Below are 16,251 nucleotides of genomic sequence, written 5' to 3' on the forward strand. Positions count from 1 at the left end.
CCATGTGGAAAAGTTCGAACTCTTGAGTTAACGTATTGATTCTAGCTAGTTTGACATCATCCGTTCCCTCGTGGGCAACTTGCAATGTGTCCCACATAGCTTTAGCGGATCTACAATGGGAAACGCGATAGTATTCATCAACTCCTAGAGCTGAGATTAGAATGTTTCTCGCTTTCCAATCGTATCCATATCTCTTTTCATCTTCAGCATCCCAAGTATTTTCTGGTTTTGGAACAACTGCACCAGCTGCATTTGTCATGGTGATCTGAAAGGGACCATTGACAATAGCTGTCCAGATGTTCCTATCAATTGCATTGATGTGGACACTCATACAATCCTTCCAATAGTCATAGTTTTCACCGTTGAAAACTGGAGCTCTATTGTGAGCCCCTTTAGGTCCGGAAGCCATCTTTCCAATAAGTGTTTCACTATAGAAAATCGATTAACTTCTGATTTGATAAACTTTGATTTGCAATGCAGTAATAATGAAAGAAGAAAAAACACAAACACTTGGTGATAATGATCAATTTGATGGTGATTCAATGTGTGATGAATTGTGATGTTTATACAAGTTCTTAATTCACAATTTTAACACTCGAATCGTTGATCAATTTGCAATTATAACCAAATATGAACAGAACGTAAATGAAAAGATAAAAGCGACAAGAACACGATATTTGTTTAGGCAGTTCGTCGATCGTCCTCGCTACGACTACGTCTGCCCCCAATTTCAAACTGAAATTGGGAAATCTTCCATTAATGTTGAAATAAGTTTATACAAAGAAGATAACAAAGCGATAAACAATAAACCAAATTTGTCGATCCTTTGAATCTTCTTCCCCCTTAATCTTGAGCCAGATCAAGGTCTTCCAAGAGCTTCACTTTGATCCCTTTCTGCAGTGTCTTGAATTGCTTGAACACTTGTTCTTCAATCTTCACACTCAGCTGGATCCTTGATGAAGCCTCTTGATAAAAACCCCCAAAATTCACCAATCTTGGAGGACAAAACCCTCAGATTTTATTCACCAAAAACCCCACAAATCTTCACCCACTAGAAATCTTCAATTCCGTTCCATGGACATTATCGATCTTGAACGCAAACCCTCAACGCAAAAACGATTGTGTGTAGTTGTGTTGGAGTTGTGTCGATGATCGAAGATGAGAAGCCTTTGTGTATCTTTCAGTTGTTGGTGTTGAGAAACTGCAATAATGAACCTTGGACAATATATATGAGAGCTAATCAGTTGGAGCAGAGAAAACCAGATATTTTGGCATTTTTGATCAAATAGGTCGACCTCTTGTAGTGCTTAGGTCGACCTAACAGAGCTGCATTTGCTTTGAATAACATTTGTTCCCAGTTAGGTCGACCTGTTAAGGATGTAGGTCGACCAGAATCCTCTTCAGATACGTTTTGGGGACTTTTCTTCAGTTTAGGTCGACCTAGTTGTTGTGTAGGTCGACCTATCAGAAGGATGTGTAAATTTCTCCACTTTAGGTCGACCTGGGTTGGGAGTAGGTCGACCTGACTGCTGTTTTTCTGAGTTCTTCTTGTTTTACTTGTATTGAGTCGACCTATATGTATAGTGGGTCGACCTGCTCTGTCTTGAGTGACCAATGCTTGCTTTTCTTTGAGTTCTTCTGCTTGTGCCTTGTTGCTTGTTTGCTTGTGGAGTTTGCCATGGATCAAAAACACCTTTGTGAGTGTGATCTTGTATTCACAGTAAGTAATTAATAGCAGGGAGCATAACTAATCTGATGCACAAAAATAGCAAGGAGCATGACCAAGTTATTACATTTGTAGGCTGATGCTAGACATGGGTAGATACTGGGTCAGCTTCTCTATGAATTTTTAGAATGTTTTATGCAAGTGTGCTCTTACGAGGAATGTCAAACCTTGTATCTGATTAGCTCTATTGTATGCTTATTTTTTCTTCTTCTTCAGACCCTCTAATTAGAGAAAAAAGAGGATTCATTTTCACGACTTCATGTTGAATGTGCACAGCCAATTACAAGTAAGATTACAGAAACTGTTAACTAACTCTCAATTGTATTATTTTTTCTATTTTGAACTCAATATAGAGAAGAATTCTAATAGTTATATATTCTTTTGGAGTAAGAATTTGTTTAAGAATATTTAAATGATATTCTTTGATCACCTCTAGTATGATGTTATCTTTTTATGCATAATTTATAAGCAGAAGCATAGAGGGCTTTTTGATCCATTGGATGTTGTAGCAGAAGAGATTTCAGATGAATTTTATTATGCCTTGACAATCCGAAATGGAACTATAACAATGTTTACTCTCCTTTTCCATTTCAATCTTAATCATATGATGTAAGCCTTTTTTTATATGCTAATAATCAGATGAGTCCAATCATTATATAGTTAAATAGTTTGTGAAAATATTGCATCTATATGAATACGTTTCCACTCTTTTATAATGATACATTGGTGTACTGTTTTTCAGGAATTAATGTAAGAGAAAACTTATATAACACTCTAGTGGTTGATTTTATGGAGTGTGCAACTGAGGTGGATTCAAGAGATTTCTTTCCTTACTTGAAATGGATTCCAAATTAGAGCTTTGAGATGATAATTAGTAGAGTGGATCGCTAAAAAGCAATTATCATGAAGGCACTGATTGATGAGCAGAAAAGCGGTTGGCATCAGGAATGGTATGTTTTTCTTGTTTGCAACTTCAAAACTACGCATAACCATGATAAAGTTGTCTTAACTTAATTGTTTGGGATGTAACATGAATTAGATTGTTATTATGATTACCTAGTGTCAGAAGATAAAGAATTTATGAGCCACTAACTATTTTGGAGTCAATTGTGTCAGTGTATAATTAATATCTGGTTGCACAGATTGCACTTGTAAAATTTTGATACAATAAATACTATATGTCGGGTTTTTATGAAATGAATAATATTTGGGCCAACATGTGCATAGATATTAGAAGTATAGTAAACACATTTCAGCTTGTGCATGGATATTAGAGAGTGAACTAGTTTGTCTAATTTTGGATCTTTTATAGACTTGTCAAGAGGACTCCATCAATGTTACGAGCCTCGAATATACCATTGTTTTCTTTTAAATTTGGACCTAATACATTTTGACTTTTGCTTATACTTAAGACAGAGGAAACAGTTACTTATAAGATAATATCCAACACTCATGAACCATAGAATCCATGCAGAATTGGAATACAAATTCTACTTGTTGTTCGGTTCGGAAACTTGCAAGCCTAAGAATATCTAATTAAATAATATTTTGTATTTGGCAGTGGCATATATTTCATTTGAGGCTTTGATACTGTTGCTTGGGTGGATGTGAAGGAATATGAAACCCTTCAACCTGATAAAATTGCAGTTGATGGTGGTGAGCAGTATCTAAAGGTAAATTTTCTAAATTCTAATGCAAATTATTTCTTTCTTACTCCATTTAAAAGAAGATTATTGGTTTAGTTTCTGGAAGGGAGATTATAGCTTCTTAAGCATAGTAGATGGAAAGTGGTGACTGATGAATAATTAAATGGATATTCATTATTTCATTCGGGATGTTTCTATATGTTTACTAATTAGCCTTTGTTCCATTCCTTTTATTCTAAAGTCCTCCATAATATAGATAAATTATTTTATTTTCCTGAGTCCTAACCTTTATTATATTTCTCACTCCTGCAAAATAACCCTCAAAGTAGTGCAAGCACCCTCAAAGGGACTTTAATTTTAGCTTAAGGATCCAATTACAAATTACTAACGAACTAAATTGTAATTAAACCAAAAATCATTTTAAAGAATTTGCTCTTCTAATGAAGTTTGATTTAATTACATAACATACCACTCAGTTTAGTTTCTGACATAAAATTCATATGTTTAACTTGCACTACAAAATTATTGTTAGATTTAATTTTAGTTAGAAAATATTTGGGTTAAATGCAATTCACCCCCTGCCATTAGGGCGAGATTCGGTTTTGCCCCCCTGAAGTTTTTTTTTTGATACGCCCCTCATAAAACCAAAACATCAATTTTACCACACCCTATTACCACATATGCTGACTGTGTAATTAATTAAGGCACATGTGTTATTTTTTTTGTGCTGACTAGATAATTATTTTTACTAACATTAATTATTTTTTTGTGTTAAATGGTTTAATGATTATTATTATTATTTATAAATATCATTAATATTTTTATATTAATTAAAATTTTGTTTACTAAGAATTATTTTCTTAAGTCAACTGAGGCTTGTTTTGGGACTCTTTCTCTTCCCTAACCAACAGCGCCGCCGCGCATTCTTCACCCCACCACAAACCCTAATTCATCTAAAAACCCATAAAAACTCAGATTCATGAAATCCTTTTGAATCAAAAACTCAGATTCATAAATTTTAAGTCAATACAAAAGGCATCAATATAGAGTAATTCAGGGGATCCGACATTCTTTCAGCCATGCTCTTTGCAGTCACTGAGATCAGCTTGCTGCCGCTTACTCAAGCTGCTGCTGCTGTGGGATCCGACATAGTGGACTTTTGGCAGGGCCGGTGTAGGTGGAGAGTGTTCGGAGACATAACTTTGGGTATCTGGCGTGGAGGCAGGAGGAACGGACTAGATCTTGGGGTTGGGATTGGTCATGGGCTAAGATGGAGGTTGAGAGAGTTAAGAAGAAGCAGAAGAAGAGAGGAGTGAGTATGAGATGAGTTTGCATTTTTTGTGTTAGATCTGAAAAGAAAAGAGAAATGGTGGATACTGAAGTTGTGTTGGCAGTGAATGAATGGTGGTGGCAGGGTTTTTAGAGTAATTCAGGAGAGGGTGTTGTTAGAGTAATTCGATTGGGGTTTTTTTCTGGGAATTTAGGGTTCATTGGGTTTGATCAATGTTGCAATTTCTGGGTTATTTTGTTGTTATGAATGCTGCTGTTGTTGGAGAAAGACCATAGAGAAAAGAAAGAAGAAAGAGAGTTACCGTGAAAAATGAAAATGAAAATGAAATAAATGAATTAAAATTGTGGTGAATTGCATTTATTATCTAGTCAGCACAAAAAAAATAACACATGTGACTTAATTAATTACACAGTCAGCATATGTGGTAATAGGGTGTGGTAAAATTGATGTTTTGGTTTTATGAGGGGCGTATCCAAAAAAAAAACTTCAGGGGGGCAAAACCGAATCTCGCCCTAATGGCAGGGGGGTGAATTGCATTTAACCCAAAATATTCTAATGATATTTTCCCCTTTTAAAGTTTCATTTAAATGGAGTTTTTTCAAAGTATATATTTTAATAAATATTTATTTATTATTTCAGGATCAATTTTGATTCAGATGTATGAAAGGGAAGATATAAGACCACTCAAAATTATAGATACATGAAAGTGAAGTATGAAAGGGAAGATAAGACCACTCAAAATTGTAAATACATGTAAGTGAAGATACAAGAATATTAAAATACAAATATATGAGATTTCTTTTGTAAGAGTCACATATTTGATTTCTTTTGTGTAAGATTCTAGGTATATGGAATGAAATTTTCTATGTTGAAATATTTGAATTTAATATAAAATAAGATAATTTTTTAATTTTAGTTATTTAACTCTGTCATGGTTCTTAATGTATTTTAAAATATTTATAATGAGTAATTTAATTTATATATTAGTAATATTCGGTAATTAAATTTAAAAATAAAAAGTAAAAATTTAGTATATTTTAATATAATAAATTTTTTGTTTATTGAAGTTTTAGTGACAGCTAAAAGAATATAATTTGTAGGTATAGTTTCTATTACTTGTAATACTCCATAATATATAGTGACACTTGATGAAACTGTAGCCAAAAGCTCAACCGTAGCTAAAAGTTACAGTGACACTCAATTTGACGTCACATAACACCCCCTTATAGTTGACGCCAAATGTGGGTGTCACTCAAAGTCCTATATACATCTATCTACAGATTATTGACTTTTAGTGACACTTTTTGAGTGTCACGAGAAGTTAATTTTCTTGTAGTGAACGAATTAAAGTTGAAATAACCAATTAACCATCGTTCTCATCATTAGTTTCTCTGAATCCTTCTATAAACAAGATAAACAACAACAAAAAATGTGTGGATCTCTTTGTTTAAGGGCTATATAAGTACAAATATCTTCTGTTGAACTACAATTAATTAACATTGACAATAAACCCTCCAAGAGTCTCTACAATTTTCATGAAATTAATCAAACATGATCCAAAACTCATCTTTCTCGAGCCTCTAAAACTCCTTAATGAAAAAAACTAAAGCCATCATGTCCCTTGCTTTTCGGATAGTCGTTATCTTTCACCACCATTTCTATTTCAACAAAAAAAAGTAGCTGGTAAAATCTCATTTGTATCCTCCACACTTAAAGGAAGACTGCCTCGTCTAGCCTTGGTTGCTTACCATTTTTTCTAGAAATATGATTTTTGAAGAAACAAACTATTTCCTCTCTCACGTAATCCATCTCTTCAAACCACCCCTCTTTGTCAACTATACAAAATTTTCCTTCATATTCCTTATAGCTAATACACGCATGTAAGTAAACTATATTCATGTTTATTTTCTTTAACCACATTTTATTTTCTTTGTCAAAGAAGGGAGTATAAGTTAATTAAGAAACACTTTACTTAACCATACAACCATAACATTTAATAAAGTTAAAAATTAAATCTAGAAGGTGGAGGGACTATACCAAAACTCGAGGATAAATAACAACTTCCTCATTAAAAAGAATTACTTGTACAATTCACTAACATAGGAATAAAATTAGGTGAAAGAAAAATAGTGCAATGTGGAATTAACAATTATGAAAACTTTTATTCAGGTAGGCATGATAAAGTACTAGGTCTACTTTCACTGGTCATGGTCAACAAGTTCTTCATTATAAAATGGTCTTTAAATTTATACCGGTCGTGCATTTTTGGGTCATCTACCCGATTCACCCATTGACCTTATAAAAGTGACAAAAAATTTTCCTTCTAACCAACCTGCTAACCCACTATTTTCTCTAAAGGTCATTATGATATGGGTTTTCCTAAGTGTGCCCCATTAAACTTTTCGTGCTGCTCCTTACGCCAAACAAGTCGCCTACTTGGATTGGCTCAACAAAATTGAGGGAAAGAAAGCCTAAATTTGGAAGGATCAAGGGATCTGTGACCTGATTCAATTGTCTATGAATGGGCCTGATTATAATTACCTCATTCTCATTGCAACATTGTTTTTCTAGGAGAGTTCGACCAATACGCTCCAACTGAAATATAGGATGGTAACCCCTACATTAATGTACATTGCTACCATTATAGGCCTTCGTCCAACTAGCGAGACTTACTAACCTATTAGGCCAACCAACCACTGGTTCAAATTTTCGTCCCACGTGTTGCCTTTGTTAACTATATATTACACCATCACGACACCAACTTTTGCGACGTCTCTGATGAAGAACACATAGCATTTTTTTAACTCTTTGGCTATCCCATTTTGTCATCTGCTCAAAATACTTGCAGGTAGCCTCAACATACGTGTCTATGGATGTTCAACTTTATGAAGGACGGGACGTTTGGTTAAGCCGGCTAATTCTGGACAAACTGTATGACTTATTAGGCGAAGCTTCTCGTGATTTGCAGACGTTGGAACGCCCAAAAACATTTTCATTCACAGGTCCTTTATGGCTTGTCCAACTTTGGTTGAATTCTACTTTCGAGGCTGAATTACAGCTTCGTGTTCGACAAATTACACCGAAGAAGTACGCCATGTAACACCCTAATTTCCCACGCGCAAAAATACGATAAAACCAGAGTAAAACACTTAGCATATTAGGATGTCACACACATCACAATTCACAACCTGTTTCTTTATGAAATTAACTTAAAATTTAAAATATGCAACACCTGTCAGCGCATGCCCACCTTCACTTAGGGTATCATTGTAGTGGAATTTATCAAAGAACATAATATGATGCATGCATATCATAACTCAATACTTTGATAAACTTTCAAACAATTGCAGTGACCAACTTCTTATAACAAAAGCAAAAATAAAACGTTGAGAGAATATCATCCAACTATATAACATAATAAGCTGAATGAAATAACATTCGTCCACACCCAATGTTACAAAATCAAAGCATGTAGTCTAAAACATAATACAAACTAAAATAAGATTAGCCTCATGCCATCCTCTAGCTCTAAGCAGTTACTCATTTACTGCTTATCTGTACTCCAAAGTGGAGCATAAAATACAACAACAACAAAAGGGTGAGAATACATTCAAATAATAACAGTGCATAAACAATCAGAGTAGATTTTTACATATCAATTCACACATACATCAATTATCCACCACAACAGCAAGTATTCATACTTCACTCACATCACAATCATATGTATTTATTTATAGAATGCGACTCATAACACATCAACGACTCATATGCACGCTGTACCGATCTCAACAATGGTTCTTATGATGAACCGGATTCCAATCAATTATGAATCCTGAGCCCCTCACCGTGGTCCAAGCCATACACCGCGCTTGGGATAACCACGAGTCCCCTCACTGAGACTTATAAACCTCCTCTTTCACCAACGACAATAAAATATGATGCATGTCATACAAGTCAACGGATTTCGCCGTCTTCCACCGTGGTTGTCGCCCGATTTTTTGAACTTTCGACTTTTTCCCTGATTTTTCATTTTCTGTAAGATTTCAAAATTTTTTTTTCTCGATTCCATACAGTTTTTTGATTTTTTTTCCAAAAAACAAAATGATTTTTTGGAAATAAATAGGAAAAATGTACGGACTTTACGAAATCGGGAAAAAAATCAATTTTTAAGGAAAAATGTATGGAATCGGGAAAAAACGTGAAAAAATCGGAAAAGTCAGAAATCTTACGGAATCAAAAATTGGAGAAAAAAGTCGAAAAAACAAAAAGTAAAAAAATCGGCTAGCAGCGATCGTTGTTTATGGGTGTTTGTCCATTTGAATAACTTTGGGTGTTTATATTTTGGTTGATTTATATGTCTGGTTATTGACATTTCGATGTATACATGTATTTTGAAGTTAGATGAGACTTCTGTCTATTTGGTGGTCTCGGATCCGTCGGTGGGATTGTTGGTCTATTTGAGGGACCGAAGGAGGGTCTCAGATCCATTGGTGAGGGGCCAGAGACCGTGGAGAAAAATCAGTAACATGCCTCTAATTCCACAAAAACATGGTACCACATGCATGTAGGTGAAGGAGTTAATGCATACATAGCATTGCATAAAATTGATAATGATGCTTCTGTGTTTATGTATGTGCATGATTTGTATGTTGATATTGATGTTTTGTTCGTACTATCATACTTTTGCTAAAATTTTACCGTTATTATATATAAGTGTATTCTCACCCTTTTCTTGTTTGCTTGGTGCTTATTTGTGCATTGATTGTACAGGTGGTTAACATGATTGATAGGTTCCTAAGTGTCGTGAGATGGAGGGACACCTCTTATCATTTGTTGCTTTTCATTTTTATTTTATAGTTGAATAAATACTCTGATCTGTAACATCGGGGTTTTGGCACTTGCAATTCATTTGTGTATTTAGCTGTAATACTCTCTTATGGATTTTTTAGATGTTTTTATCCAGACCATTTATATGTTTATCTTCTATCTTCAATTGTGAATTTTAATATTGCATGATATGAATGATTTTTTTATGAAGTAACATCCTATTTGTGAATTTTCCTTAAAAAATAATTATTTTGAGGTTTAGGGTGTTACACCGATCTCAACAATGGTCTTATCATGAACCGGGTTCTAATCAACAGAAAATCTCGAGCCCCTCGCAAAGGAGCTCCAAGCCCCTCACCGAGATTGGGAGAACCACAAGTCCCCTCACGAGACTTACAACCTGCCTCTTTCACCACCACCAACAACATATGATGTCTGACATACAAGTCAATGCAAATCAACAACAATGTTGAAGGATCGCACTGATCGTAAATAACATCCATTGACAACAACATAATAATCATGCACCGAATTGTTATTTAACAATCACCAACAACAACATTAACAACATAAATATGTCAGTGTCATCATTATTTATCATGCTCATACAACATAATGTAATTATCACAACTTATGATCATTCTACACAACATATTCTCAGTACAACTCAAGCATACAATAATTCTCCTCAATGAAATTATTATCTCATACATTCAGAAACACAACTACTCAATAACATATAATTGTATCACTTCAAATATTATAATTCCTAAACCACAACAACAGGGAAGTTTCCATGTCGAAACCACATATCTCAACTCAAACACGTTGTCAATACATGGATATCAACTCATCTTGTAATCACATCAACATATGCTCAGTCATATATAACAATAATTTGTTTTTTCGTTACCGACAACTATTACGAAAACGTTAAAACTATAATTTTCACCTCCTTATGGACATATCCAGACTCTTTGGATACCACCGTAAAAGTTATAATTGAAACAATTGACAAAACAATCTATTGCTCTAAGGTATTTTTATGTGATTATTAAAAAATAAAAGAGAACCAATCAATTGGTATCATGACGTCAATCGACTGGTCTACATTATTGTTCCAAAATTTGTCAATTTTTCAAATTTACCAATCAATTGCTTCAAGGATCAATCGATTGATCAAAGCCACTATTTTATATTTTTCTAAATTCTTCCAGCAGGCAATCGATTGGTCTACTTATATCAATCGATTGGGCTTTGATAATTTTCTAAAAATGCTAGTTTTCTTCATGCAAAGTAAAATAATTTATTTTAAAACCTCGCTTATACACTCCCTAACATGTCAAAGCAACTTATTTCGACAATCTAACATCATGGATCAATTACCTACTGCTATTACCTCTCAAAACTCCCAATTAACTCATTATTTCACCAATTAACACAACATCAAGAAGAACAACACATATAATCATGTTCATCATCTCTAATTTATCAATAACGCAACATATCAACAAGAACAACATCAACACAACTTCACATATTAAATTTCTAGAATCATCATCAAGAAGACATAATCCACCATCAATAATCATCATGATCATCAATTTTCATAAATCACATATAAAGCTGTTAAAACACAACAATGGAGAAACATAAACCCTATTGGAGGTTAACAAAAACTTCTATACCCTTTCATGATTTAAGCACCCTTAGACGAATAGTCTCTCCCCTTACCTTGTAATTCTAGCAAAAGTAAACAATCTCCATGTTCTCCTCTCCCATAGTTTTAGCTCTCCTCTTGTTCTTCTCGTCGATATAGTTCTTTTTCTCTTTTTGCCTATTTTCCTCTTTTCTACGTACTGATAAAACTCTCTTCTTCTAACTCCTTTTTTTTTAATAAATGAAACGTAATTCCCTCATTAGCATATTCCTACCTTACCCTCACATTTTCTCTAATTCCCATTTTGTCCTCAATATCTCTACAGCTCCTTATTTTCCTTTTTCCTTATTATTTTATTTAAATAATAACACTAGAATATTATTTTAATAATAAAATAATTCTAATAAAATATACCAACTTCTAATTACAGTGTACACTCTCCTCTCAAGGCCACACACCCGTACCGTTCAAATTTAATTTAATTATCACCACATGGTATTTAAATAAATACAAAAAATTCACAAATAATCCAAATAATTAAGATAATCTAAATTGGGGGGTTACACGCCACGGGCGAGTAGAGGGTACAAAACGCTTCTTGCTAACCCCCGCTCGATCTAGACATGTCGAAAAAAGCATCGTTCACTATCTTGAAAAGGGCAGTCGACAAGACCCTCTCTAAGACAAATATACCAGTCTGAGTCACAAATCACGAAAGGTTAAAGACTTGGTATGTTTACAAGTTCAGAGTTCTTTGTAATCAACATCGACAACACGTTGAGCAGTTATTATCAGAAGTTCATGGGAAAGTTTAAAGCAGTTATAAATCAACATGGATTGTAAACAAAAAGAATCTGGGTGACACATAGGCACACTAATGGGAACCTGAAGATCAAATGTGGAGTAAAATGCACTAGTTTCATAGTAGGTAGAACCGTTGTCAACAATTATTTGTAAATAGAATAAATAGCAAACTCGTACATTGTAACCAAGGTCGTAAAATTTCATACACTCTATTCATACCACTGGAGCACCCGAGTCAAAGAGAGAAACAATGTATGAGAAACATATATGTGTCTGTGTCCAGTCTTTTTAATATTTACTTCCTTTCGCATTCTCCCTTGTTTAATGTTATTTACTGCATTTTACCTTGTCATTTATTACAACTTAACTTCATTTAAAGTTTTTCTACGCCGTTATCGTGCAAACGACAACCGCATTACATCACATGCACATGTGTTCACACAAATCATTTTCACAAATTGCTTTGGAGATTTTTCGAGTTAATCTCATTTACACTAGTACAAAAAGGTTAATTTACACCCATTTTTTATTAAATTTACACCCGTTTTTTATTAATAAAAATCAGGTGTATATTCACCAGGTGAGAAATGTCTAACGAATTTACACCCGTTTAAAAACGGGTGAAAATACATGCTATGTTACACCCTTTTTAAATAAAAACGGAGGTAGATACATTATACGTTACACCCTTTTAAAATAAAAATCTGATGTAAATACGTTCTACGTTACACCCTATTTTAATAAATATCGGGTGTAAATACGTTCTTAAGTACATTCTATTTTATTAAAAAGCAGATGTAAATACGTTATTAGTTACTCCCTATTTTAATAAAAATCGAGTGTAGATATGATCTTAGTTACACCCTATTAGTTTCACCCTATTTTATTAAAAATTGGGTGTAAATATGTTCTTAGTTACACACTTTTTAAATATAATTTATACCCTTTACGAATGAATAAATTATATTATATTTAATTCCATCTACACCCTATTTCATATGCTACATTACACCATATTTTAGCTATCACATTTCTTCACATTTCAAATACAATAAAGTCATACATAAAATCATATTTCATGGAAGTCATAATAATTTTCATATTTACCAAAAAGTATAGAAAATCATATTCGAACATCCACTGAAAATTTCTCATTCATTTTCTTATTCTACCTTCCTCTATTCAAACCAGCTAAACTTAAACTTCTCATTTATCGGCCTTAGCAGCACTTGCAGCAGCTTGTCCCCTAAGACCAGTCCTCTTGGCAGCAATGAGATCAACCTTCTGTCCAGGAGGTGCACCACGAACCTTGGGCCAGCAATTCCTCTTCACTCTAAACTTATGGTATGCATTACCCGCCTTCAACACGGGCTTCTCAGTTCTTCCACCTCCAACAACTTGCCCAATCATAGCCCTACAATCACTTGGCACAACCTTCTTGGCACCAGAAGGAAGCTTGATCCTAGAACAAGCCAAATTCAACATCACAATCTTTGAAATCAGCAGTAAATTCAAAATAACCCGTAAAAAATAACCAGGATCAAAATAAATAAATTACTAAGACCAAACAACAATAAAGCATGCCAATCAAATTTTGAATTTAAAAACATACCCCTTCACATAGCCAGAATCATTATCTTTTGGGATTGACATCCTAGTATCCTTCCCACAAGAAGCAAAATGTTAATCTAACTTGGCTGTAATTTGTGTATATATAAATTATAATTAAATCAGTACAAATACTGTTTGGGATTGGGCTCTACCACTGTTGGGGGCAGAGTAGTTGCTGCAATTATTAAAAAATATACAAGTTATAATTAAATGAGAGCACCACAAGTTTTACAATTTATTGAGCATAGATATATCAGCAGGGAATACAACAGGAACATTAAATGAGATGTCTCGGGAACAAACCAGAGTCTCGCTAATAGCTTTGTGAACCAGGTCCTTTAATAGGGAATGAACCTAGAAGAATTCAATCCAAAACGATATTTCAATGAGTAAGAATAGAGAGATCAGCAAAAGATTAAAGCAGGACGCTTAGATAAATCAACTACGACAAAAAATGCATAAAACATAACAGCAGTGTCAAATTTAAAACATCCGTCGATTTTCAAGCCATTTGACTAGGTTGAGGGAGTATAAAGTAATTTTCAAAATGCTTGTTAATAAAGAAACTAAATCAACTTAGAAATATAAAAAACAGGAGTTCTCTTCAATCAAGTATTTTTGTTTTTCTTAACATATTCTTTATGGCACCACCAATAACACATAAAAATGGGTACAAAGTTTCAATTGAGAAGGGAATCAAAATTTCAATTGCTATTGATGATTCTCTTGTGAAAATCTTACCACATCAACAGCTGCCTCGGCAGGGCGCCTGATAGTAACTAGAGTGGATTCAATGAGACGACGGTATCCTTGTTTTGGAGCTATAAGATGAGGTTGGTACCCATCAGCTTCTGTAATAAGTTTTCTTATATTTTCCATTGAAAGTTGCTTGTGAATTGCAATCTTTTTAATGCACAGGGAGCTGATTGTCAAAGACATTTTAAATTTTATCACCTCCAGGTCTCCTGTAGGAGATTGACATCATGTTATCTGACAGTCATACTCCAATCTCTTGCTTTTATAAGGTGTCTATTTATTGAAGGTCTATCCTAAGTCACACGTTTCGAGAACCGTCATGTAGATTACAACTAAGAAGATGATGTTCTCATTTGGATAGTAGACTCTTAATATTGAAACTTCTACATAACTTTGACATGCAAACATGCAGACATGAAATGCTGAGACAAATTGTTCTTTTAATTTGACAACATTTTTTTGTTGAGATTAACACAAACTTGAGTTAGCTATAAATTATAATAGTGTAATTGATATATCTCATCAATTTGAGTTGTTTTCTTCATACCATCTCATTGACTTGATAGTTTTGGAATTACTAGAAAGTTTCTCAAAACATTTGCAAGAACTTTTTTATCATACTTTTGATCGTCTAACAATAAATCTACTTGAACTTTTTGATCATACTTTTGTTCGTTCCATCAAGAATCATTCAGACAAGCAACAATTCTGAATGTTTTATATATTGAATGTTGTAGTACATCATGCAATCATTTCATAACAAAGAATCATTCATTCATAGAAAACTGTTTATAACTTAAACTATAAGAAAACTAATGAATCATGAATCTTGAATCTAAAATGGAAGCGACTAGTCTGAGTTATATTATGAAAACACTAAGGTGGTAAATTCCTTTTATACTTTCATGATTACTTTGTGCGCGCAAGATATATACAGCCAAAAATTATATAGTTTCTTGTTCTAAAGAACATAACAGAATGAAAGAAGATACTAATATACTGTAAAGAACATGGCAATAATGAAATTGGAAATGAGAGAAAGATTACATGAAGGGATCCACTGTTATAATTACATTAATGAAATCTAAGAACTAAAATGATGAATAATGGGAAAGATTATCCCAAAAAAGAGAATTAGAAAAAGAAGAATCACGTTGAACGTGATTTCAGGCATTTTGAGAATTACATTCCTCCTTCTTTGAATTACATTCCTTCTTCTTTGAAGATTCACTCTGCCTCTTCTGAATCGATGGAAAATTCTGACAAAAAACTTTCTTGGAGGAGCCATTCTTCTTTCTTTCCTCTACTTCTTAAGCTGCCTATTCCTCTTCTCTCTCTCTCAACTTATTCTCTTGTGGGACTATACTTCTACACAATTACTCAGTATATATAATAACTATATTAACAACCCCAACTGATTCAGTTACATTCAGTTAAAAGTTTGTTATTTTAGATTTTTATGACTACATCACATCAGTGCACATTTTAGGCGTATGTTGTATTTTATTTGATTGAAAGCTTTATCAAATACAAGGTTTATCAAATTTTAATATATAGTAAAATATAAATAGTCAATCATACCCTTAGCCCAGTTATAATAAAAGTTCATTGCATATTATCTCACATCACCCTCAAACTCGCCATGCATAAAGTATTGAGAGTTTGTCACTCAAGAAACGAAAACGTTTGATGAAATGAGTTTTTGTGAACAACTCAGTAATCTGTTAAGCGGAAGTAACAAACGACAAAGTAATGATGTCATGCTCAAAGTGATGACGAGTGAGATGACAATCAATCTTGACGTGTTTTGTACGTTCATGAAAGACTAACTTATGAGGAAATTGAATGGAACTCTTATTATCACAAATTATTTTAGAAACAGAGACACCCATATCTGAGAGTAACCAACACAGCCAAATTATTTCAG

General features: G+C 33.6%; 2 protein-coding genes across 2 annotated transcripts; both read right to left on the reverse strand.

Moving 5' to 3' along the window:
* Positions 1–13,064: 13,064 nt before the first annotated feature.
* On the reverse strand, positions 13,065–14,522 carry LOC131599412 (dynamin-related protein 5A-like). Its single transcript, XM_058871772.1, has 5 exons — positions 14,310–14,522; positions 13,872–13,922; positions 13,721–13,743; positions 13,570–13,619; positions 13,065–13,419 (listed from the first exon to the last, which is right to left on the reverse strand). The coding sequence occupies exons 1-4, from the start codon at positions 14,505–14,507 to the stop codon at positions 13,574–13,576; spliced, it is 318 nt and encodes a 105-aa protein (XP_058727755.1). The 5' UTR covers positions 14,508–14,522; the 3' UTR covers positions 13,065–13,419; positions 13,570–13,573.
* Positions 13,164–13,442, reverse strand: LOC131597600 (large ribosomal subunit protein uL2-like). The gene has a single exon (XM_058870289.1). It carries the CDS (start codon positions 13,440–13,442, stop codon positions 13,164–13,166), a length of 279 nt encoding a protein of 92 aa, XP_058726272.1.
* Positions 14,523–16,251: the final 1,729 nt, after the last annotated feature.

This window comes from Vicia villosa, linkage group LG4, assembly GCF_029867415.1.
Source record: "Vicia villosa cultivar HV-30 ecotype Madison, WI linkage group LG4, Vvil1.0, whole genome shotgun sequence".
In the NCBI taxonomy this organism is placed as follows: domain Eukaryota; kingdom Viridiplantae; phylum Streptophyta; class Magnoliopsida; order Fabales; family Fabaceae; genus Vicia; species Vicia villosa.